The sequence below is a fragment of the Stegodyphus dumicola genome, chromosome 5 (assembly GCF_044657685.1).
Source record: "Stegodyphus dumicola isolate Sdum_Otavi_A_Nest chromosome 5, ASM4465768v1".
In the NCBI taxonomy this organism is placed as follows: domain Eukaryota; kingdom Metazoa; phylum Arthropoda; class Arachnida; order Araneae; family Eresidae; genus Stegodyphus; species Stegodyphus dumicola.
In genome coordinates, this window is record NC_140772.1 from 16,108,069 (window position 1) to 16,133,241 (window position 25,173).

The window sequence follows — 25,173 nt, forward strand, 5'->3', positions numbered from 1 at the left end:
TTTTTTTGGATTTATAAAAAATTATATAAAAATACAAATTTTTTTAATAAACCAGAAAAAAAAATGGTTTGAATTTAATTTGGATAAACCTAAATCTGGAACTATGAAAGAAAAAATTAAATAAGTTTAATTACAAAATCAAAATTCTCAAAATATATGCCAAATTCAGTTAACATAGCAGGGTTAAAGTTTTGATTGCTAAATTTAAAAAAAAAAAAAAAAAAAGTTTCTATGATTTTTTACAAAACTTGTGCTTTGGCATAATTTGAAGAGTAGAATCGAAGTATGGAAAAAACTGACAAAGCATTTCAGAAAAAATCCAGATTTGTGTCAAAATGCATATACTAGAATAATGCTTTCTCTTTGAAGACATGAAAAAAGAAAGTTGAATTTCATTAAAAGGAAATGTAAAATCGGAAATACAGAAATGTCTCCCTTTTTTCAGTCAATGCATGTCTGTTGATAAAGAAGAAAATAAAGTTTAATCATTTTGGTAAAATGTTAAGAATTGCATTATAGCTTTAGCTAAGGGGGGGGGGCAAGGCAAAGCAAGTGAAAAAGCAAGTTTTTTAGGCAATAATTTAGTCTTTAATTGCTCTTATCACCATATAAAAAGACTTGGAGTCCTTATTTTAACAAACCCTTATCAATACTGTAGACACAAAATGTAACATCTACCTGCATCTGAAAAGCACGTTCTTCAGCTATCTCTGATTTGTGAATTTCACTGGTAACATTTTAAGTACAGAACAGAGATAACCAACCCATGATACACATGCAGCCAGCCCTATAAAATTTTGTGGCCTGTACTGGCACAACTTATGTCTGTGAATCTTTTTCCAAAAAGGAAAGGCATCCTTAACTGACGAAAATCTGTGACATCAGTTATGATGTGCTAATACAAGTATTCAGATTGACTTGAAAAAGCTAACTGAAAGAAAAACTCAAAATGGGTTGGACGAGGGATACTCAGGAGGCTTTCAAAACAGTAAAAAAGAAAGGAGTTTGCAAAACATTTTGATGCATTAATGATTCAAAATTACCCTTAAATTGGCAACCGATGCATCACCAGTGGGATTTGGTGCAGTACTTTCTCACAAACTTCCTGTTGGAACAGAAAGGTAAATTGCATATGCCTTTAGAACACTGACTGAAATGGAGAAAAAGTGTTCTCAAACTTATAAAGAAGCATTGTCAATTATTTAGGAAACTAAAAAAACTTTTCTGTACTTAGAAGCAGGAAATTCATGTTAATTACAGATCATAAACCTCTTGTTGCAATTTTTGGCTCAAAGAAAGGCATGCCAGTTTTGGCAGCAACAAGACTCATACACTAAGCCTTGGCTTTACAGTCATTCAAATTCAACATTATTTACCGCAAAACAAGGTAATGCTGACTTTCTGTCACGATTACCAACAAACTCAGAGCAAGTTCCTATACAGGATGATCTAAATCTTTTTCAATTACAGCAGATTAAAACACTTCCAATCATTGCCAGAGATTTGACTAAAGAAACTGAAATTGATGCAGAACTCAGCCCTCTGCAACAAATATTTCAAAGCAGTAGTGAATTGAAAGGAAGGCAGTTCAAAGCAGTAGTGAATTGAAAGAAAGGCAGATGGCAGAGTCTCCAAGATGGCTGTATAATGTATGCCAGCAAATAATATAATGTATTCCAAAACGATACCGAGAGAATGTTTCGAAAAAGTTGCAAGATGGACACTTTGGTACTGTAGAGATGAAAGTAATTGCTAAATCTTACGCATTTTGAAATGGTAAAGATAAGGGATATCGAAAATAGCTTCTAAAAACTAATGAATGTGCAAAACATAAAACAGATCCTCTGAAGGTAAAGGTTCATCATTAGGAATACCTGAGCAATAATGGAATGTATTCACACTGACTATACAGGACCTATTTTTGGGTGTATGTTTTTGATAATTGTCGATGCTCACTCAAAATGGTTAGAAGCCTACCCAATGAAATTAAGTTCAACTTTCAAAACAATAGAATGTTTATGGGACTTTTTTGGATGAATTACCAATATTGTTAGTGAATGAAGTGAGTTTAAGATATTCTTACAAAGTAATGGAATCAAATAAACAAACAAAACAAAACAAAAAACCACAGAGCCATTTAAACCATCTAGTATGGGTAGGCTGAATGGTATGTGTTTACAGTAATGCAATCTTTAAGAATCATACAAAATTATCCCAGATTTCTGAGACAAAACTCAGTACATTTTTAATGCAATATAGAAAAGCTCTGAATGTAACTACTCTACAGAGCCCTGCAGTGCTGTTGCTGAAGAGGGAAATTTGAAACAAGAATAGACTTATTGAGACCAGATCTTAAAAGGAGAGTGGAAAACAGAGTTCGAAAAGGAACCTACGAGTTCGCAGACCGAGGATTTAGTGTTGGCGATAAAGTGGCTATATGAAATTATCACCAGGGTGATAGACGAGAGAGATTGGGAACCGTCCAATCCTAGGATGGACAGCTTCATTACACTATAAATGTAGATGGTCAGCTGTAGTGGCGAAATGTCGACCAGATGCATGATGATGGAACCATAATTGATGATGGTTGCATACGACACCCGTAGCTCTCTTCCAAAGAGCCTGATATGTGTGGATTTCCAGAACCATCCAAAGATAATAGCCACCAGATAGATGAGTATATGTTGTCTTCCAAGCCCACCATTTCACCGGATGTTCCATTTACCAAACCTGCTGCTGATACAACCTGGTTACCAAAAAAACCAGCTGTGCCACAACCTTTGCGTTGGTCCACCATAATTTGATGAACCCTCAAATAGACTGAACTTGAGATAAAGGGGGAGGGATGTGGTATATCAAGAACTTAATTGTAATTGAACTTAGACTTGGTGCTTGCCAAGCAGCGCCAAGTACTTGGGAGTTGTATGTGTGTATGTGAGTTATGATGTGTTTTGTATATAAATAAAGTGTCCTGTAAAATAAATACAGTCAAAAGTCGTTAATGCGGACTCGTCGGGACTTCGGCGATTCCGGATTATCGATTTTTCCAGATTATAGATCATCAGTTTAAATCTGGTAAGATGGCATGCGGAAATTATAAAATTAAAAATATGAAACCGTAATTTATGAAATAAAGAACAATTATGATCTAAAGGGTATCAAAATTTACAAAAAAAAAAAAGCTTAATATTTATTTGTTTACTTTATTAAACATTTCTTTTAATGTAAGTTGTTTAAGTTGCTTCGTTTTTTATGTGATAATACATTCTCTTTAATTCTATAAACAGACATAATTTCTTGTTCAGTTACAAAGTTCTGCTGTTCAAGTCCTATAATTGCTGTGTCGAGAATACCGACTAATTTGTCAATCGAAATTTTTTCGTTTTCAATAACCTCTGTCACTTTCTTCGCTATCGGAAGCGAATTATAATGACGAGGAATTTGGTTTAAATCATATCAAAGACCGAGTACATCGAGATGAAATACTACATTTAGTAAGGAATTATAAGCCAAATAAAATAAAAACAACTGCCCTGAAGATAAGGATAGTGCTGACAGATCAACTTCCAATTCATTGCGCGCCGCGGCGTTAAAGATAAACAAAGTTTAGATAAACAAAGAATATGCCTTTATCCATTTTTTGCAGCAATTCCACTTTTTGTTTATGGACTTCGAAACATACTTTCGCTTTGTAGATCCGTTACATATAGCCGAATCCAATTCGAAGATTAAGGAACAACGCAATCTGCAACATTAACTGAATTAGATAATTTTAGCTTAGCTTATACCGTCTGTTATACATTAAACGTACATTCGTAAATGTATTTTGCGCACGCGCACACGCATATTCGCAGCCGTAAAGGTCTTACACGCATGCGCAGAAAGATTGTAGCTTTGAGGTCCGGATTATGGGTGTCCAAATTAACGACTTTTGACTGTAGTGTCTTGTGCTGCAAATACATTATAAAGATATAACAAGCTTCCATCACTTCTTAAGAAAATTGGAGCATTTTGTAACAAAACAGAGTAATTGCTTTAGTCCTTCTATATGCAATTTTTTTTTCTATGGTTAAAGTGGAGCAACAATGATGACTGAAATAAAGAATTCACATGGTTAGCACAAGCAATTAGAATACTGTGATTCACTAGAAATGAAGAGAATAAAAAGTCTGCAATTGTAATAGAACTGTCTTCTTTTTTTTTTTTTTTTTTTATGAAAAATTAAGATGCTGCCTTTAAAGCAAATTTGTTTTCAATTAGTCCCGGTATTTGATACATTGCACGAGCTACCTGCAGTTGTCATAACTGCCTGGCTGAAAATTCACCATTGCACAAGAATACAATGATTTCTGAAAATTTTACATAAAGTAAACATGGCTGCTCTTTACCACAAATTTTTGCCTCTTTAAAGTGACATGATAAGTGTATTTATCAAAACAGTTTTTAATATAAATATATATAAAAATCGTGTACGCATTTACAGATTCAACAAGTTAAAGTTTGACATAGCTCATGTGACATTTGCATGCAAGGTCTATGCAATGGATGAGTTGATCTGACATATTGATCGTAACATCACTGTAACTGTTGGCGCTGATATGATATATGACATATCGGTACAACCATAAGCTTTGATTTTTCACTTTAAAAATGTGCATAGCAAAATTATGCTATTCAAACTCGGTATTTTCCATAACACTTTTTTCACATCCCATAATCACATCACAGTAGAATCAGTAATAATTATAGAAAATCTGTTATAGTTGGTATCTCTATTTTTATCACAGCGGTTTTTCTTTCTGATGAAATAATTATCTTTAGGATCCTTCTGAATCTGTCAATAAGTCTGCTTTCCTCTCACGATTAAATCTTACAGGTACTTCAGGTAGTTTTTGCCATGAATATTGTATGCTGTCATGTCTTCAAACATAGTACTTCTCAATACCTGCAATAATTTTGTAACTGAGGTTATAGATGCACTAATTAGCTGGGCACAAAAAACCTGACTTGTTAAGAATTCAGTCAAGTTAGTTATTTTTCTTTACTAGGAACCAAACTTTACAAACCATAACTGAAATTCGCAATTTTACACTGCCTTAACAATGGGAGAAAAATAATCACATGAAAAAGAAAAGAGAAGACTACTTTTACAGTTTACTGCGCAATCAATAAAAACAAAATTAGCATTTTTAAAGCATAATGTTTCCTTTATTTTGGACAACCCTATATTTGTACATGTATAATGTTTTACACACGTTTTCATATAGGTAGCAGATAATATTTACTCAAACATGCTATTTATGCATTTGTATATATGTCATATTTTCTAGCAGATAGTGGGGAAAAAAGTTAAGATTATGGCTTTGACTGATTACAGCTTCTGCTATTACCTTACATCTATTGCTACAATAATTCTGTGATTCACTAGAAATGAAGAGAATAAAAAGTCTGCAATTGTAATAGAACTGTCTTCTTTTTTTTTTATGAAAAATTAAGATGCTGCCTTTAAAGCAAATTTGTTTTCAATTAGTCCCGGTATTTGATACATTGCACGAGCTACCTGCAGTTGTCATAACTGCCTGACTGAAAATTCACCATTGCACAAGAATACAATGATTTCTGAAAATTTTAAAGTAAACATGGCTGATATATAAGACAACTATGGTATACAAGTTATCTCCAGTTCTTGTATTACAATTATAAGCCATACATCAAGAACAGAGCTGAAATTTGAAATATTTGTTGATCTATACTTTTATCTAGCCCAACAACTACCTACATAAAAAATTTTATGTTGATTACTAAACTGATGCTTGCATAAGTAAAAGGAGAATGGATACTGCATTTCTCTTTTATATATTTGTAGAATTTAAGTGCAAAGTAATGCCTATGATTTTCCATTCTGAACTAAAATCTCTACAGTCCGTTAATGGTATAAGTAAACCTATATTTAAATTTTATCACTCATCAAATGTGTGATGTATCTCTACAATGAAGTTTTTCAGCTATTAAAAATTATATTACTACAGTAAGATTTGATAGAGAAAAATGGATTCATTAAACACACTTTAAGTGGTTATTGCATTGCTATCTTAACAATTAATCAAATTTATAATACACATATAATATTGCAGTAAGTTATTAAAATAAATCCTTTTTTTTTACATATATTACATTCACACATCAAATTTGTCAAAAAAATATTAATTTGCAGAATGCAGACACACTCTGAATATTCTTGTGAAATGCATACACATTCTGAATATTCATCCTAGAAAAAATAATAATAAACTAATTCTTTTTAACTTGTAGAAGGTTAATATAAGCAAAGTTTTCTTAAAAAATTTAGCAAAAAAATGTGTTTTCATTGTTATTAAGAAACCATCCTAATCTTGTAATTGTTAATTTTAATTTTATGCAAAATACAAATCACAGTATAATACTTCATTCATTATTATTAGTGCATGCACATACCATAAATATACTTGCAATACAAGTTAATTTAGATCTTAATGTAATTTTGCAATTAACTGACTGAAAATATTTTGAAAAACAAATATAAAGCACGTGTGCTCTAGCAGGAAAGAATTTTAAACCAACATGCAACAAATTAATTCTCTCTCACGTGCAAAATTAGTTCACTAAATTTAAAATATCAAAAATTCTCCACTGTATAGAAAATAAAAATAATGTAACTCAGTATTTTATGCAATATGTAATTTTTAGTATATATATATATTAATGAATTTCATAATTTTCAATTAATTTTTTAATAAACTTCTCAAGTATGAAATTACAAGTGCCAATGTGACACCACATGTTGATGTACTTTCCTTGTTTCATACAGAGATTTAATAAATACTTTCATGAGTATCTTTAGAGAAAACTCTAATGAAATAATTTTAGCTTCTTACAAACAACATAAATGGCTTTCTTCAATTATAAAGTCCAGTACAAAAAGTGTTTAATCAATAATAAAGAAAATCGCATCAGAAAAGCAGATTTAATTCATACATAATGACTTCTCTACATTACTCTTTTTATCTTATTTGCACATAAAGATTTTATTTTAATTAATATGAATGTAAAATTTAATGTATTATTTACATAAGCTAAAAAACTATTTTTCAAAACTGAGAATTGTAAAATGAACCCCGCTTCCAAACTGAACTATTACATTTCTGTATCATATGTGTATCCATTATCAAAAATAAAATTTATTATCATGTTCCATTCATGTATTCTAAGCCAAAAAGCTGAACCTGTGGAAGCATCTCAAAGAATGTAACATGAAACAAGAATTTCTCTAGTGTGCTCAATAACTTACAGGGGCTGGACAAAAATATGAAAACATCTCATAAAATGCATGTTTGAACTGCATGTTTTACAAAAGCTGTTAGTGGCACTGATTTGTTTGCTCACTAACGTCACCTGTACGATAGAGTGTCATTCGTTATCGAGACAATGTTTTGTACAACTGTGAATGCATTATGCTGAAGCTAAATGAACTCAAATGTAAAGCAGCATAAGCAGGGTCAGGATAAGCATACCCTCCATAAGCAGGGTATTTTGGTGGAAGTTGCAATTCAAAAGCCACTTATCAGTGATCAAAATGCCTGTAAGAGGAGAAAGTGGTGCCAAAGTCATAAAACCTGGACTGTAGAGCAATTGAAGACTGTCATTTGGTAAGATAAGTCTTGCTTCACGTTGTTTTTGACTTTGAGTTTACATGTGGCGAATGCTGTTCCAAGCACATGACAGAGACTGTTTGCTGCTGAGAATGAAACATGGCAGGGGTTCAGTCATGGCTTGCGAGGCTATATCATGGTATTCCATGGAACCCATCATCACTATGCAAGGTCACATTACTGCCAAGGATTATGCGACCACTGATAATGTCCATCCCATGGATACAAATTTTGTTCCCCAATAGTAATGCTGTATTCCAAGACAACAGAGCTCTTGTTCAATCAGCGCACAATGTCCAGGACTGGTTTTCCAAGCATGAGGATGAACTTTCACATCTACCATGACACCACAGTCACCAGATATCAATACTGTTGAGCCTTTGTGGTCTATTTTGGAGAGAAATCTGTGTGAGCATTATCCACCGCCATCATCGTTTACTAAACTTGTCCAAATTTCTACAGGAAGAATGGTACAAGATTCCCTTGCAAAGGATACAAGACTTCTATTTATTCATTCCGAGAAGACTGCAAGCTGTTTCGAATGCCATCAGTTTTCCAACACTCTATGTATTAGTCTCAATAATATGTTTTTATTACGGTGTTCCCATATTTTTGTCCAACCTCTGAAATTCTTTCTTTATGAAATTTTAAAATGTACCATTTCATAATTCACATAATTATCTTACAGAAAGTGTTTTGGATATAGCCACTTACTGGTGGAGGAGGTGGTGGTGGTGTTGCATACTGTTGATATGCAAACTGATGATAACCTGCTGGTGGGGGTGGAGGAGCAAAATTCATTATGCTTGGGCTTGGTGTTATGCATGGTGGTGGAGCCAAGATTGGCTGGCCAGCTGGAACTGTCACTTGAGGAAATAATCTAGGAGGAGTTGTGACGGGCAGTCGTATACCTTATTATACATAAATGGTATTAATCAAATTTAATATCACATTAATGTATGCATTCAAAATTATATCAGATTCTATTCATTAATTTATTAACAATATCACATTTAGTTAACTAACTGCAAGTAAATCTACAGTTATGTATACATGGAATGCTCAAGTGGCTAGCAAAGAGCACAAATACAATTCTAAAAGCAAACACAATGAACAGTGAGGCATTAGAGGACTTGTTTTTAAAACAAATTCACAATTTTTCAGATTTATACAATCAAGTAATATGTACACGCAAGAAACAGGCACAAGTTTAATAAATTCAATGAACTCAATCCAGTTAAAAGGCAAAGATAAAAAGAAATCAATTAATCAAGTAAATTTTTCTTTAACTCCAATAAAGAGGCTTGATACATTTCAGCAGAATATGACAAGGTTTTCTATCTTCAAAAGCAATTTATATGTCATCTTTCCAAATGAATCAGACATATTTAATTGACACTAATGACTAACAAAAGTTGAATTTTATTAAAACGTCTTTTATCCATTAAAACAGTCAAAATACTTAACTATTAAAACTATCATGCCACAGCCAGAAAGGAAAACACATGAAAGCAAGAGCAGCTGGAAAGTGCCTAGCCTTGTATCGCAGAGACTGCTATATCGAATAAGGCAATTCTGAGTAATTAACAGAGCTACTATACCAAAAATAACATATGCAGCTACATAAGCAGTATTCCTCATATTTTGTTTTCAACAATGCTACTAGTTTAATGCTAAAAAGAAAAAAAAAAAGTGATCCTAGGCTTTATTATGTTTTTGCATGATTTATCGCTCAAATATTAAAATGAGATTATTCAATTTAAAAGTTACCAAAATTAGCATTTCTCTAGATGAAATATTACTTTTAGCGTACTGCTTGCAGTGCAATTACAAAGGCATCATTTTGCTGATATTTTATCCTTTTATTTTCCTTTTCATAACATCTTTTAAAGATTTTACTAAAAACTGTTTATCCCACCTATAAATTGAAAAGATATACAAGAAATTATGCATTGCTTATACATATTAAAATAAATTTTCAATGGAAATAATAAATAATATTTGATATAAACAAAAGATTAGAAACTTATGCCAGCCTATTTTCCTACCCAATGTAATGAATTTAAATTAAATCTATAGCACATTTTTAAATAAATCACTATTTGTCTTGCAAGGAATTCAAACAAGTATTGTACTAAATTATTGTGAATTTTTTTGTATGTGAAAATATTACCATAGCAAGAATCCACTTATAATTTAGAATTTCGGAGTCCTAACGGAGTATTTTTAGTGGAGATTCCCACCCTCACTTTAGACTAGCTTTTCAGACAGTTAATGTTTCAAAACATTTGCAAAACAACTTTTCCTACTAGGTCATATTCCATCACATATCATATAAGTGGAACTTCAGAAATTATTCCAGCATTATGTTGTTGCATGACACTTTTTAAAGAACAGAAACGTTTTACATTACTGCTCCCAGAATGCTTTTATAAGCCAAAGCAAATAGAAATAGCATGTACCCAATCTAAACTAGAAAAGAGACTTGGTGCAAAGATCACATGTATTGTAAACTGTAAACATAACAAAGAAGTTTAGTGGAGGAAGATGGGATTTAAGTTACACAGGTATAAAGCATAAGGATAAGTGACAAAGATGAATAAAATACATTAACACAAGCAAATGCAATGATACAGTGGCTTATATTAGGCTTTAAAATTACTGAGCATAAAAATTAGTGCTTTTTTTTTTTTTTTTTTTTTTACTGCAAACTATAAATAACAAAGCATTTGTTTGTTTGTTTATTTTGTGCTATGATATAAACCCTATATACTTTGAATATATACTTGGTACACTATTAAATATTATTTGCTAAAAATAGGTTCAGCTTGTTATTCTTGAAAACACTAAAAAATTCTATTACACCATACTATTATTATTTATATTATGCATAATTTAAATTAAAGGGTATTCCTAGTTCTTAAGTCTTTCATTTTTTTGAATTGAAAAAGTTAACATACATATTATAGGCATTAGCTTTTAAGTGGTATTAAATATATTTTAATAAGACTGAAAAATATACTAATTTTTTTTTTTCAAATATCAAGAAGAGAAGTATGAAATTTATGGGCATTGAAACAGTAATTTAAAACGTTTTTTCAACATATCTGTTGCTTTCAATAGTGATAACATTGTGTCTGATATAAAACAGTTTTCCCAATCAATGAGCTTCAGTATTATAAAATAATCTTCAATTATTATAAATATTACATAATAATCTTCTGCATTATAAAAATCATTACTGAAGAGAGTTACGTTAATTATTTAAAGAACCATTTTATTTGAATTTCTTAACAACAATTTGTAATAACTGTTATTTCATATAATAAAGTGCCTTAAATTAAATTAGTTTCTAATATCCAATAATACACTGATTGCAAAGTTTAAGTCTACTTAATGTTACACACTTATTTGAAATTTAGAGAGAAGAATTTTTTTAAATATTTTTTTAATCATGTTGTCACCCTACTTCAACATGCAAACCTTTAATGAACAGATGCACTTAATGAGATGGTCGAATCTCAAATTATTCCATTTTCTAAACATTTACGTGTTTCAAGAATGAGTTCATATCCCCGGACGATGTTTTGAAGGGATAATATCAAGCAATATGTTTATGTATGACAAATATTACAGATATAAATAATTTAGACAATCTGAGAAAAAGATAAGAAAGAAAAAGAAATTTAAGATAAAAAGTAGTAAAAATAAGCAAGAAAATATCACTGACTGCAATTCCATGAGAGCTCAGTCTAACTTTATCAAGTAGGTCCTGTTAATAGCAAACATAGCAGAAGTTATAACATTTCACATGGAAGATGGATGGTTTGATCAGTAGGAGAAAGCCATGTTTCTCCATGGCTTTCATGGGAATATAGTGGAAGTTGCATTACTTATGAGACTGCTATGCAAGAAACTTTTGGAAGTTTCCATGAAAGCCAATTCAAGAGTAAGTAATGCAAGAAATATTTTTGACTTGCAAAACTGAAAGTTAAAATGCTTATCCCAATAACAGAATGCTACTTGAAGACCTTTCCAACTATCTTCAATGTTTTATACTGCATGTGTTCACTTATTTTGAATTTTCAAGACGTGAGGGTTTGCCCTATGTATGAAAAACACATTACAGGATATTTTGCAAATGTCCAATGTATAAACATCTGGATTCTGTCTTCCACAAATGAGAACAGAATTTTATTTACAAGTTCAAAAGAAATCAGAAAAGCATACTATTCCAAACATTTAGAGAAAAAAAAAAAAAAAAAGTGATGAGTTTAGAGATGAATGGGAGCCAACATGTCCTTTGTTTGAAATCAAAGGAGACGAAGGAAAATCTCTCATAAGTGATGTCATTGACAGTAGAGTGATAAACAGGAGAAACAACATTTTTCAGAATAGAGAGGAGCTGAGACGTTGAACGTGTAGCACGTATTTTCGTGGCGCTCTTACTCTGATCTGATACTAACCTAGTTCCGTAGGCGATCAGTAATCGTAATTTTTACTGAAGTTTCTGTTACCTTCGGGTGACAAAAATGTCGTTTTTTAGGACTGAAGATGATGATTTAAATTCTGAATGCTGTTCAAGATCCACAAGGTCCTAACCAGCAAAATGGTGCAAAGATGATTTTGTCAAGAAGGGGAAGATAAAAAAAGACCCACCCAGACTTGACATGGATACTGACCTGACGAAAAACTTGGAAAAAGAATGAATGAATCACATAAAAGAGCGAGGAATTGAGGATTTAATGGACAAAATGAGTCGTAAACCCCGAGCAACGCTGATGGACTTGCAAGACACTCTACACGCCAAGAAGCTGAAATGTACTGATAACCCCCGGCCGAACCTGAAACCAGATGGATACTGATAAAGAACCTGATGAAGGATGGATAAAACCTAAAAATCCTGCTAAATCTCCAGAGAAAGTGGAATCTACAAATTTCACGTACGAAAACCGTTTTGAACAGCCCAAAAGGAGAAATGTTAATAAAGAAGGAGGAGCTACCTTGACGAAAATGCCCCCACCCATTGTGTTTCGGCGAAACTCCACGGAATGGCTTAAGTTAGACGAAATTTTCCAAACCCATTGTACAGATGAATACGATGCTAACCTGAAAATGAACAGTATCTATGTTTATGTTAAAAATGACCTACAAACCGAATGAAAAAAGTGTTCCTTTTCATACTTATCAACTGCCAAGTGAGAAGAACGTTAAAGCAATCATGAAAAACATTTCAGAAACCATCACTGAGAAGGCGATTTTCAATGACTTAAAGCGCAGGAAGTTCCCAATTATTAAAGTCCAGCAATTTACTAGAAACCGACATAGAATTACTGAAAAACTACCCATCTTCTTCATGGAGCTACTAAGAAACGAAGCTGGAAATGCTATTTTCGACCTTAACAACATGTTCAGTTTCAATGTGAAGGTAGAGAAGTTTGCTCCTAGGAAGCATCCGATGCAATGCTACTGATGCCAGGATTACGGCCATATGCAGCACCTCTGTAAAAATCACAGTACCAAAATTTGCCCCAAAAAGCCTGAGGATACTTCCACCTGCTCTTTCTGTGGACAGGGACACGTGAGTAGTTACCGTGGTTGTAAAGCATACCAAGAGAAGTTTGAAAGAAAAGTTAAGAATCAGACACTCCCCCCCACCAAGCTGGACGAAGGAAGAATTCCCCAATCTGAAAAACTCTGATGAAAACAACACTAGCAAGGAAGTAAACACAACTGCCAAACCTAAGTACAGTTAAAGGTCAAAGGTCAAAGACTTCAAATCCTGAAGGAAGCAAACGCAGTAACTAACTGGTTATTTGATAATAAAGTGCAATAACTCCTGAACAACATTCTTATATTTATTGATAAAATTCGCCAAGCCAGGACTGTAGCCAATAAACTTTCCGCAGGTTTCAAAGCTGCAATGTATTTAATGAGAATTGCAGAAAATGAAAATTGAACAGTATTCTGAGTTAAGTCTCATTTTTGCTTTATCTTTATGAATTATTTAATTGTCACCAGTATTTTCTTATTGCTCACCAGCTCGTCGGTTTCACTGACCTGCAGTTATTTTTAGTTGATTATCTTAAAATGAGTGTCTTCATCAGCTTTTCCATTTCACGTTTATCTTCGAAGATAGGTGTTTCACATGTTAATATTTAGTTATTTAACCTCATTCAAGATCATTACCTGGTTCTTTTTGTGAACTTTAGAACTTTTTAATTTATTCTACAAGGGGTAGAACCTAGGCTCAGGCATCCTGGTGTAGCAAACACCGTTCCACAGAGGAGAATTTTTCAGAATTTTTTAAATGGCAGGAGTTAGGAATAAATGAATGGCATATGGAACAGAATTATAAAATTTTTTACTAACTTTTTTATGTAAATAATCAAATTGAGCACGTGATGGCAAGGTGACAGGTTTACGAAAATCACTCATGTGAAATTCCTTACTTGATCTTATGACCAGTGCATCCAAGATACAGAACAGTTAAATTCAACTCAAAGTAAATTTTATATTAAAAGTGTTCAGAGTTAGGGAGGAAAAGTCAGAGAGTCATTAGGAAGCTTGTCTCACATGTGTTATGAACAAACTGTACTCAAAAGTGCAAATTAAACATTCATAAAATTCTATATTCAAGATTATGCATATAAATGCCAAAGCTTTCTTTTTGCTGGTACAAATACTCATAGAAGAAGAAATATCTTTGTTTGCCATGAAACTTGATTAGTCATAACCGTACTTGTATTTAAAAATCAGTATAATAGAATTCACAACGCTTCTTAAGTACTCAGATGCACTCAATGCAGCAACATTTGCAAGATTTTAACATTTAAAGAAAACATGACAGAATTATTTGGATTATTTGGATTTATAAATTATTTTAGGATTGAACTTCGCTCTAGTATAAAAGAAGAAAATGAAAAAAATGTTTAACATCATTAAATTGCTGAGATAAAAACTACAACTTCCAATTTTTAGAAGCCAAAATTACCATTCACATTAATTCGCTCCTCAGTTTGGATTCCTTTAAAGAAGCTTAAAACATTTTCCTGCATTACAATCTTACGAGCAAAGTAGCTTCCACTGCATTCCTGTCAGAGGCATGGAAAAATATGCTTTTTATTTATTTATTTATTTATTTATCTTTATTAAGTTCCACATCTCTTCTTCCAGTTAAGCACTCAAACTTCCAAATAAAGCACTACAACTTTCTACTGTATCCATTGATAATGAAACTACATTCAGGATTATAGTTGTGTTTATTTGTGCTAATTTTTATGCTGAATTTTTTTTTCATTTGTTTATAATGAAATTGCACAAAGTTATTTTATTCAAGTATTAGATGATTAGCAAAGAATGAGAATTCCACAAAGATATAGATAAAAGAATTATTATTTTAATTGTAGTAATACGAGGGCAAGTTGAAAAATAAGTTTCCCCTGTCGACTGTGGTCAGAGTTGTGTATGAAAGTCAAAAAATAGAATGAGACATTAAAGATATGACATACCTTTATTTTTCCACATAGGTAACAAGTATATTGAGACATTTGTCATATCGCTTGATAAGCTTCAAAAAGCCCTCCAGGAAAAAATCAGGGCTTTGCATATGGAAGAAACGTTGAACGGCTTGTTTCACTTCAGTATTGCTTTCAAAGCGCCTTCCCCCCAGATTTTTCTTCAAAGCCGGAAACAGATGGAAGTCGCTTGGTGCGAGATCAGGACTGTATGGTGGATGGTGTAGGCGCTCCCAACCAAGAGTTGAAATATGGTTTTGCGTTGCCGTCGCCGAATGTGGTCTGGCATTGTCATCCAACAGCAGAACGCCAGATGTAAGAAGGCCAGGCCGCTTTTTCCGAATCGCCTCTTTCAATTTCGACAGGGTGTCACAGTAGCGCATAGCATTGATGGTTCCAACCTCCAAAAAGTCCAGCAACAAAACTCCTTGGGCGTCCCAGAAAACTGTGAGGAGCACTTTACCTGCAGAGGGAGTTGTCTTGAACTTCTTTCGGACAGGTAATGACGGATGTTTCCACTCCATAGATGCGGCCTTCGATTCTGGCGTGAAATGGTGGACCCACGTTTCATCCCCCGTCACAATCCGAAACAGAAAGTCATTTCCATCTTCATGGTAACGCACGAGATGTTCCAGGCTGACCCCCATGCGTTGTTCCTTGTGTGTCGAGGTCAATTGTCGGGGCACACATCGTGCTGACACTTTTCTGTATCAAAGAATGTTGTGGATGATGTTTTGAGCTTGCTCATGTGAGATTCCAAGTTCTTCCACTACTTCATCGATGGTGATACGCCGTTTCGCTCTAATCATATCATCCACCTTCCTGACATTTGCATCTGTAGTGGCCGTGCGCGTCCGTCCAGCTCTCGGTATGTCCTCCACTTGCTGACGTCCATCACTGAATGTGCGACACCATCTCCGCACCATTTGCTTCGACATCACACCTGGCCCATAGACTTCCACGAGGCGGTTATGAATTTCTGTTCCTGATACTCCACGTGCCCATTCATAGCGGATAACCGCTCTCACTTCATCCTTTGACCACGAATTCAAAACGCACCTTCTCTCCATACCTACCGGGGCTCAAATGAGAGGCTGGTCTCCTCTTTGGCAGGCACTGCAACAGTGCCATCTGCTTGATTTGCAGCGACCTCTACCTAATGGTGTATCGGTGACTTGCGCGTTTTCCTGCTGTGTCGCCTTTCGCACATAGCCGTTCAACGCTTCTTCCATATGCAAAGCGTGAATTTTTCTTGGAGGACTTTTTGAAGCTTATCAAGCAATATGACAAATGTCTCAACGTACTCGTACAAGAATAATAAAATAAAGGTATGTCACCACAGTCGACAGGGGAAACTTATTTTTCAACTTACCTACGTAACAACTTTAAATTTTTATGTTTTTTTATAGATCTGTTTTTATTTATTAAAAAAATTTAATATTTTATTGACTTTTCGACAAGTTAGTGTATGCAAGCAAAACTGCATCAAACATGAACAATTCACTTGTACTCGCATTATATGATTAATTTGCTAGCCTTTTAAAAAGCCCACAATACTCAAAAATATAATTTTAATATTAAACAGAATAATTGTTTTGATTTAAAACAACCATAACATGCCTTACTTTACAACATGAAAAGGGGGGAAATTAATGCTGCTCTCAAGCAATGAAACACATGAAAATGCTATTAATTATAAATAAGCATTCCTTTTTATAAAAGCTGATCAAAACATCAAAATTAATACACTTTAACGAAAAATAAAACCAAAAAAAGGGGGAGGGGGCAAAAATAAAACACTAGCCAGGAATTAAGAAAATCATGCTAATTAATTTAATATGCATTAATTATGCATTAAGAAATAATGCATAATTAATTACTATTATGCAATTAAATTCTAAAGAGCATTTAAAGTATTTTCATAAAATAAAATAATAGCATATCAAATATATAAAAGTTTCTTTACAAATACTTCTATGTCAGTAGAAAGACTGTTCTGATAAAATACATCACATAAAAAATACTTTTCGCTAATAGCATAAGCAGTATAATGCATACGATATTATTAAGGAAAGAAGGCAAATAGCTCTTTATTTTCAAGCTAAATCTTCACTGGGAAGTTAATTTAACAAAATTCAAGTTCAATAAACAACATAATAACAGATATTAAGGATATAAAGGCAATAAAGTTAAAATTGTTCAGCTACAAAATTTATGACATGAGCCACTGGGAATAAATGTTAAATAACAAATATTCAAGATACATGGGGAAGATGATCCTTAGTTTTTGTAGCTATAAAATTTATGACAATCTAGAAAGTAGATATTTTCTTTTGCTTTCCATATGATTAAACAATGATCCTCCTTTAAATTCAACAATAGCAGTTTGTTAGCCAATACTGGTAGCATCTACATGTCTTTATTATGCTTATTATAAGTCAAGCATTTAAATTTTATTTACAAAACTTTAACAATGGGGTTAAAATATTATGTAATTATAAATATTATCTGTATCTATTATAAATCCAATTAATACCATGTATACTACATATTTCATAAAAAGATAGAGTGGGAAATTGGGAAAAAAATCTAATTACTAATAATTCTAATTATTTTAATTACATAGATTACAAAACTCAAATGTATTCATGGTATTATAACGCAAGACATAATGAGCTGGGATAACTCTTCAACCCATCTTTTTTACCCCACGTGCAATAAACCGAATTACATTTCATCTTTCATTACTTGCAACATTTTGCCGATACATAAATCATCTCATGGTATTTTTACACTTTTTGGGGTTTCTCACCATTTCACCCAAGTTCTTCCAGAAAACGATGTTATTTGAACACACTCTTACGCAAAAAACGCAAAAAATACGCAAAAAACAAGTGTTCACTGCTAACTCAATTATATATTTTGACCTGGCAAGAAAATACAGCACCTTACAGCTTAAAAACCTACTTAAAAAGGCAGTGGCCAGTTCAGCAAAATCCACTCATTTTTAAACTTCAGTGTAATATGCATCTTAAGCTGCATGCTTGGAACAATGATTAGATTCATATTTTTACTGGCATAGAAAAACATTGTCGTATTTTTCAAAAGCCAAATGATGAAAATGATGCTCAGTTCGATGATGACTGACACAGAATATCTTATTTTTTGTACTCTTCTGTGATCATGACTAGAGTCATTGGCAAACATTTTATTAAACTCGCCAAGAGATTGGCTCATATGAAGTTGTCAATGCTTACTTTTAAAATCATTACAAATATTTACTTAAAAAAATAATGCCTTTTCAAAATTGGCAATGAGAATACAAATTCTAAAGATGCAACGGTCGCTTGTGTTTTTATTATCGTCTTTACCATGGATATGAAAATTTGGAACTGACCTAATAATGAAACATCTTCCATACAATTTCTCCAGGAACAAGGAATTATTCACTCTGAAAGAAATGAAAAACCATAAAATGAAGCTCTTCTTTAATTTGATAGAAACACCAAAAATGATGTGCGGGGGGGGGGGGAATCTTGTTCTGAAAATTGGTTTTGGGTTTCTTAACAGAATTAGTTTCTTAACAGCAATTTGTTTCATTTATGCATAGCATTTAGAATTAACTTCCACTGAATTTTGTCAGCATCAACTTGATATGAATCACTGCGCTGTTGTTGACTGTGACAGTTACATAAGAAAAGTCTGCAGCCATGCATTAATGTCTAGACTGTCAGTTAAAATAGGTGGCACTCATAATATTGTTGAAGTTGACGAAAGTCTGTTTTCGCATCAAAAAAGCAGTGCTGGTCGCATTGTTCCACCTCAGTGGGTGGTGGTGGGATTTGACGTGAAACAAAAGAATGTTTTTTAATTGCTGTGCCTAACTGCTCTGATAAAATTTTGCTTGAAGTTACCGGGGAAAATATTACTGATGACACTATAATATACTCAGATTGTTGGAAAGAGTACAACATCGAAGAATAAAAGGAGGCCGGATTTGAATCTTTTTGCATTAATCACAAATATAATTTTATCGATCCCGATAATGGTTGTCATACACAAACCACTGAAAGCTTATGAGGTTGTATAAAATTGTGACATAAACTTCAATGTGGCACTGACGATTTTTGATTCTTATTTAATCTAGTTTATGTAACAGCATTAGCTCCCTTATTTAAATGATATCTGCAGTTTTATGTGTTAATTCACTGATTTTTTCCCCTTCTAATTTCTTTAGCAATTTGTTTAATTTACATTACAAATTTCTAATTCCTAATTTTATAAATATCTGTTATGTTACTTTTCCTCTGGATTTTTCTTCAAATTAACTGTATCGTAAATATTTTGGCAATTATTTTTATGCTTCAAAATTTTTGCCAGATCATTAGCTTTCGGCAATATCTGAATCCGGTCCCAATAACAGACCAATTCAATGTAATGTGCATCTTAAGCTGCATGCTTGGAAGAATGATTACATTTATATTTTTATATGATATCAAAAAACTTCTGTCATATCCATTGAAATCCAAATGAAAATGATGGTCAGTTACACGATGGATGACAAGGAATATCAGATTTATTTTTCAAAATTTGTTCACATTTTCCTCTATGACCAATTGCAAGCATGTAACAGTTAAAAAAATAAAATTACTTATGAACCTTTCATGAAGTGTCTTTAGTAGTCTTCACAGTTAAAAAAATAAAATTAATTATGAACCTTTCATGAAGTGTCTTTAGTAGTCTTCACAAGTGTTGAGTAGCCCATACAAAGTATGCTTACAAAATAAGCATACTTTGTTCTGGCATCAGACACAAATCACAATTATTTAAAACAGACGCAACAGGCAAAGGAGCAAAAAGTATGCATATTTTTTTATATTATCACAGAAAAGAGGAAGTCATCCTTGTTCACGAATATGAGGGAGTCTGGAGGGAAGTTTCGAGTGATGAGAACACAAGGAACTATGCGAAATGCATGATCAAAGACCTTCTGAAGAAATGGAAATCAGATCAATTCTATAATTCTTGAAATAAAAATTCATTTAAATAGAAGTGAAAAGAGATCCACATTTGACAAGAGTGGTAAGGTGTGATGAAGAAAGTGACTGATATGTTTAAAAACAATGCCAAGCACTATTTCAGAAAATCCTGAAGAGGAATACAATTTTTAAACAACTTCTCGAAAACTGGATCTGCATTGACATCAAACGTAGATGTGCATAAACATAAATGACAGCTGAGCTTTCAGCTTTCAATGGAAGACTAGAAAGACTCAGGATAAACTAAAATAGAAGACTGAGAAACTGTGCACATATGCAAATGTAAATATTTTTATAACTAATAAATAAATTAGTGAACTCCAAATATTTTTAATATTCTCTGAACTTTTTTATGATATTAAATGATTTTGGACTTGGCTTGGGAATGGATTAAAATTATTCCCATTGTAAGCAAGCAAAGAACATCCCATATAATGAATAATTATCATTACGAAAGGTCCCACTATACAACATTTTTTTTTAGGACCTCTGTTCAGTCCCAAACTTGAACAATTAGAAAATGACTGCATAATTATCAAAACACAATACATAGGAATATATAATTGCACAAACACAATATGCAAATTCACATATACACACCATAACTGTCAGTATAGGGAGTAGGACCAAAGGTTTGATATGCAGATGGGTTCATGATGGGAGGACTGGCTACAGTTTGGCTTTGAGTGCTAGGAGTAGGAACACCTGTGTCTGAAGGGGCATACAATGCAGTCTGATATCCTACCAAAGAAAACACAGATAAATGTATAATCAAATCAAAACATTTACATGCCATTTCTAGAGAAAGAAATGTGAAACAATATTCCCATCTTAAAAAATAAATTACTTTTCATCTTTTAATAACAATACAAAAAGTTAAAAAAATACTCCTCAATTACAAAACTAATATAACAAATTGCATTTTAACTGGATCACTGAAATTAAAATTTTAAAAAAAATTGATACAACGAATGAAAATCATAGCAGAATGCATCTCAAGTTTTTAAATGCACTTTTTTTTCCAGTTGCTAACAAAAACATGTGCATCTTCATTTTCCACATTTCACTTCACTTTCAGGCTCATCACTTGAACAGTGATATAAATTTGCATTTTTGCAGCATGCAATGTTATTTTAAAAATCTGGAACTTATTTATTTACTTTTTAAATGAGAAGAAATATTTAGCTGTACAATGCTTATAGCAGTTTCAACTTTTTACACAAATTAGTAGCTATGTACAATCAATCCCTGTTATCGGACAATCCAACAGATTACTCTGCTTGTTAGGTCAGACTTTCGTGGATCTGAACAATTCCTATTTCCCCAAACATATTGGTTATTAATTTACTTTTAAGATGCTATCACTAAAGCTATCATGTCACATCCAAATTTTTAGTGAAATTAAAATTATTCATTCTTCAAATGAAAAACAGGTTTTTTGGGGGAGGGGGGTCCAAATTCTTTTTCTACACCGCAATCATATTAATCTTCTTCCCTGCGAAATCATCAAATCAGTTAGCATTTGCCAATCCAGAAGACAAAACAAATGTTAGCTAGCCATTATTATTATTCCTTGTTATTTTCATTTCCTTATTATATATACTTTCCACATTCTATTGCAGCTTCTGCTATAATCCCCTCAAGTAAGGAAAGAAACTAAAAATTCTACTGAACTCTTAAACAATTTCCTGATTGAGGCAGGTTAGCCCTTGTGTTGACCACAAAAAGGAATTCAGTTACAGTGAAAATTCCAGATGTGAGTGCAAGGAAATTTCTCAGGAAGTGTATGTTTTGATGGAAAAAAATTTTGTTTGAAGGAAAAGGTCTTTTGAAGACTCTGAATATTATTAAAAAAGACATACCGTCTATAAAAATAAAAAAAAATAATAAAAAAAAAAAATAAATAAATTTGTACATAGGATTATCATTAGTTATTCCAGAAAATCTTTACAATTCCAGATAACAAGTCACTCTGCATCATACATTTTTCCCTCTCTAGCCTTAAGAATCTTAACAACATTCAACTATATTTGAAGGTTGATACAAAACATCCTAGACACTTCTTTTAAAAATCATTAAAGCAACAATATGCTTACAAACCTGCATCATAATATGGAGCATGTGGTGGTGGCACAGCTTGTTGAGGTGTTTGGTATGTTGTCGTTTCCGGCATACTGCGCTGCCTCAGAGATGAGTAGCGCTTTGGACGACCAGCAGAATCACCAGCACCCTTCAACCCTATGCTCGATACTTCAGTGCCATTTAGGTTATTAACCAAGACTCCTAAAATTTGAAATTACAGTTACCAAAGGATATATTGCTTGATTAGAAATATATAACAAATAAATATTTAAATAAAAATTTTTTGGACAATCAAAGATGCAACAACTTCAACATAAATTAATCATACATACCTATATATAATCTTTATATATAAAAAATATTAAGAAATAAATAAATGTAAGGAAGGACTATTAAGAATATCGCTCCTAGGCTGCAATGATTTAATTAAAAATAATTATAATTAAAGGGAAATACTCCTATTAAATTTCTTAAATTTCAAATTAAATTAAGAGAGTTAAGAACATAAAAGAATTAAAATATAATGGCTAAACAAATTCCAATTTACAAATTTGTAATTTTTTATGGAAAAATTGCTTTCCTAGCAATCGTCAATAGTTAGTGGATATGCATAAAATTGTGATTAAAATTTGTTAAAGAGAATTAAAGCCATATAAAGAAAATTACTTTAAAATGAACAATTGAAAAGCTAGTGAAATAATACCGACTCTTTAAGGAGAATTAGTTATTTCACACTCCAACTATTCAGACATTGTGTTTCGTCCTTTTTATGCAAATCGAAAGTAGAAATGAAATGAAATGTAAATATTTAATTTCCCAAATTGAGCATTCTTATATGCATATCAAGAATTTCCCTACACTACGTAAATTAATTTAAATTATTTGGAATGTAAAACCTTATTCAAACGTAAAAACACTTTAGAACAAAATGTGTCAAATCAATGAGATGAGGAAAACATGTAGAACTAAAACATTATAATGCAAATGTAAATAAAAGAAGTATATGCAATATATAAAAAAATATTTAATTAAATGAAAATGTTAAATTTAAAAATTAATTAGGCCAGAATAATTTTAAAAACAAAAAATTTACTCTGTACATCATTCTACTAACTGAAATGAATGTTGCATTATTCTCTATCCCAAGGGCAGGTGCTTTGTTTGTTGTTGCCAAGTTTACGAGAATAGCATAAATTAGGTTGGTGAAACTTGTAATTATGGCATGACTAGAAAGTGCAAGTAGCTATTAAATCGAATAAGTAAGCAAATTTTAAAATTTCTGGCTGAAAGTCATGAAACAGAAAAAAGAGTAAATGTTAAAAATCTTCAAGCGAAACAAGCTGTAATTGTAACTTAAGAAAATAAATTGGCTCTGAGTAGTAAAAGCTTAGAAGGCAGAAAAATAACATTAAATTTTTTTATACTTTGTACTACTTACATATATAAATCTTCCAGTCTAAGACATCCAACTTTATTCTCCTTATTAAAGGTTTTGGATACAGCCTTTCTATATTTTATGCTAAAAGATTAAATTTAATGCCTGCCTTTCTGAGATTCTCTCCTAATTCATTTTTAAATTTAACATTTCATTTAATTAAATATTTTTGATACATTACATATACTCCTTTTATTAACATTTGCGTTATAATGTTTTATTTTCACATTTTTACAAGTTTTTCTCATCACATTGATCCGATACTTATATTTTGTTCTATAGTGATTTTGCACTTAAATAAGGTGTTTAATTCCAAATAATTAAAAGTAATTTACATCGTGTAGGGAAATTCTTGATATGAACATGAGTATGCTCAATTTGAGGAATTAAATATTTACATTTAATTTCATTTCTACTTTCGATTTTCATATGCATAGCAAAGACGAAACACAATGTCTGAATGGTTGGGAGTGTGAAATAAGCTAATTACACTTGAAGAGTTGGCATTTTCTCACTATCTTTTCAATTGTTCATTTTTAATTAATCTTCTTTACATGGCTTTAATTCTCATTAACAAATTTTTATCACAATTTTATGCATATCCACTACTATTGGCCATTGCTAGTAAAGTAATTTTTCCATACCAATTTGACTTTTACTAGTTAAGACTTGTAAAAAAAAATTTCTTGCCCTCTTAAAATTAAAAAAAATTTTAACATGACTTAAAAATTATGAATTTGTAAACTGGAATTTATTCAGACTTACTCTTTTACTTGCTTAGCTCTCTTAATTTAATTTGAAATATAAGAATTATATAATTATAAGAAATATATTAATTGTAATTATGTTTAAACTTTATATATACAGTCCAAAGTCTTTAGTCCGGACAACCATAATCCGGACCTCAAAGCTCCAAACTTTCTGCGCATGCGTCAATGCATGCGCATAATATGTTTACACATGCGCGTTTAATGTAGAATGGACGGTATAAGCTAGGCTAAAATTATCTAATTATCTATTTCAGTTAATGTTGCAGATTGCATTGTTCCTTATCTTCTAATTGGATCCGGTTTATTATTTTTTGGACTGTTGGAGCAATTTTATAAAAAGTAAGCTTGAACTTTCGATTATGTCAAAAAGAGTTTCCGATTCTGGAGCTGCCAAAGCATCTACAAAGTGAAAGCATGTTTCAATGTACCGCTTCTGATAGTGAAGAAAGTGACAGAGAGTTTATTGAAAACGAAAAAATTTAGATTGACAAATTAATCGGTATTCTCGACACAGCAATTATAGAACTTGAAGAGCGGAACTTTGTAACTGAACAAGAAATTATGTCTGTTTATAGAATTAAAGAGAATGTATTAGCACAAAAAACTAAACTTAAACAACTTACATTGAAAGAAATGTTTAAT

The 25,173-nt window shown here is 32.1% G+C and overlaps 1 protein-coding gene across 3 annotated transcripts in view; it reads right to left on the reverse strand.

Annotated features, from left to right (window-relative positions):
- The window catches only part of btz (CASC3 exon junction complex subunit), a 79,202-nt gene that overhangs the window by 18,212 nt on the left and 35,817 nt on the right, over positions 1-25,173 (reverse strand). For 2 of the 3 annotated variants that reach the window (XM_085816465.1, XM_085816466.1), the window contains 3 exons: positions 22,345-22,527; positions 20,845-20,985; positions 8,403-8,599 (listed from right to left, as the gene is read on the reverse strand). In XM_085816465.1, the coding sequence (XP_085672591.1) occupies positions 8,403-8,599; positions 20,845-20,985; positions 22,345-22,527 (521 nt within the window). The remainder of the gene's footprint in view (positions 1-8,402; positions 8,600-20,844; positions 20,986-22,344; positions 22,528-25,173) is intronic. The other variant, XM_085816467.1, reaches the window with a different exon arrangement.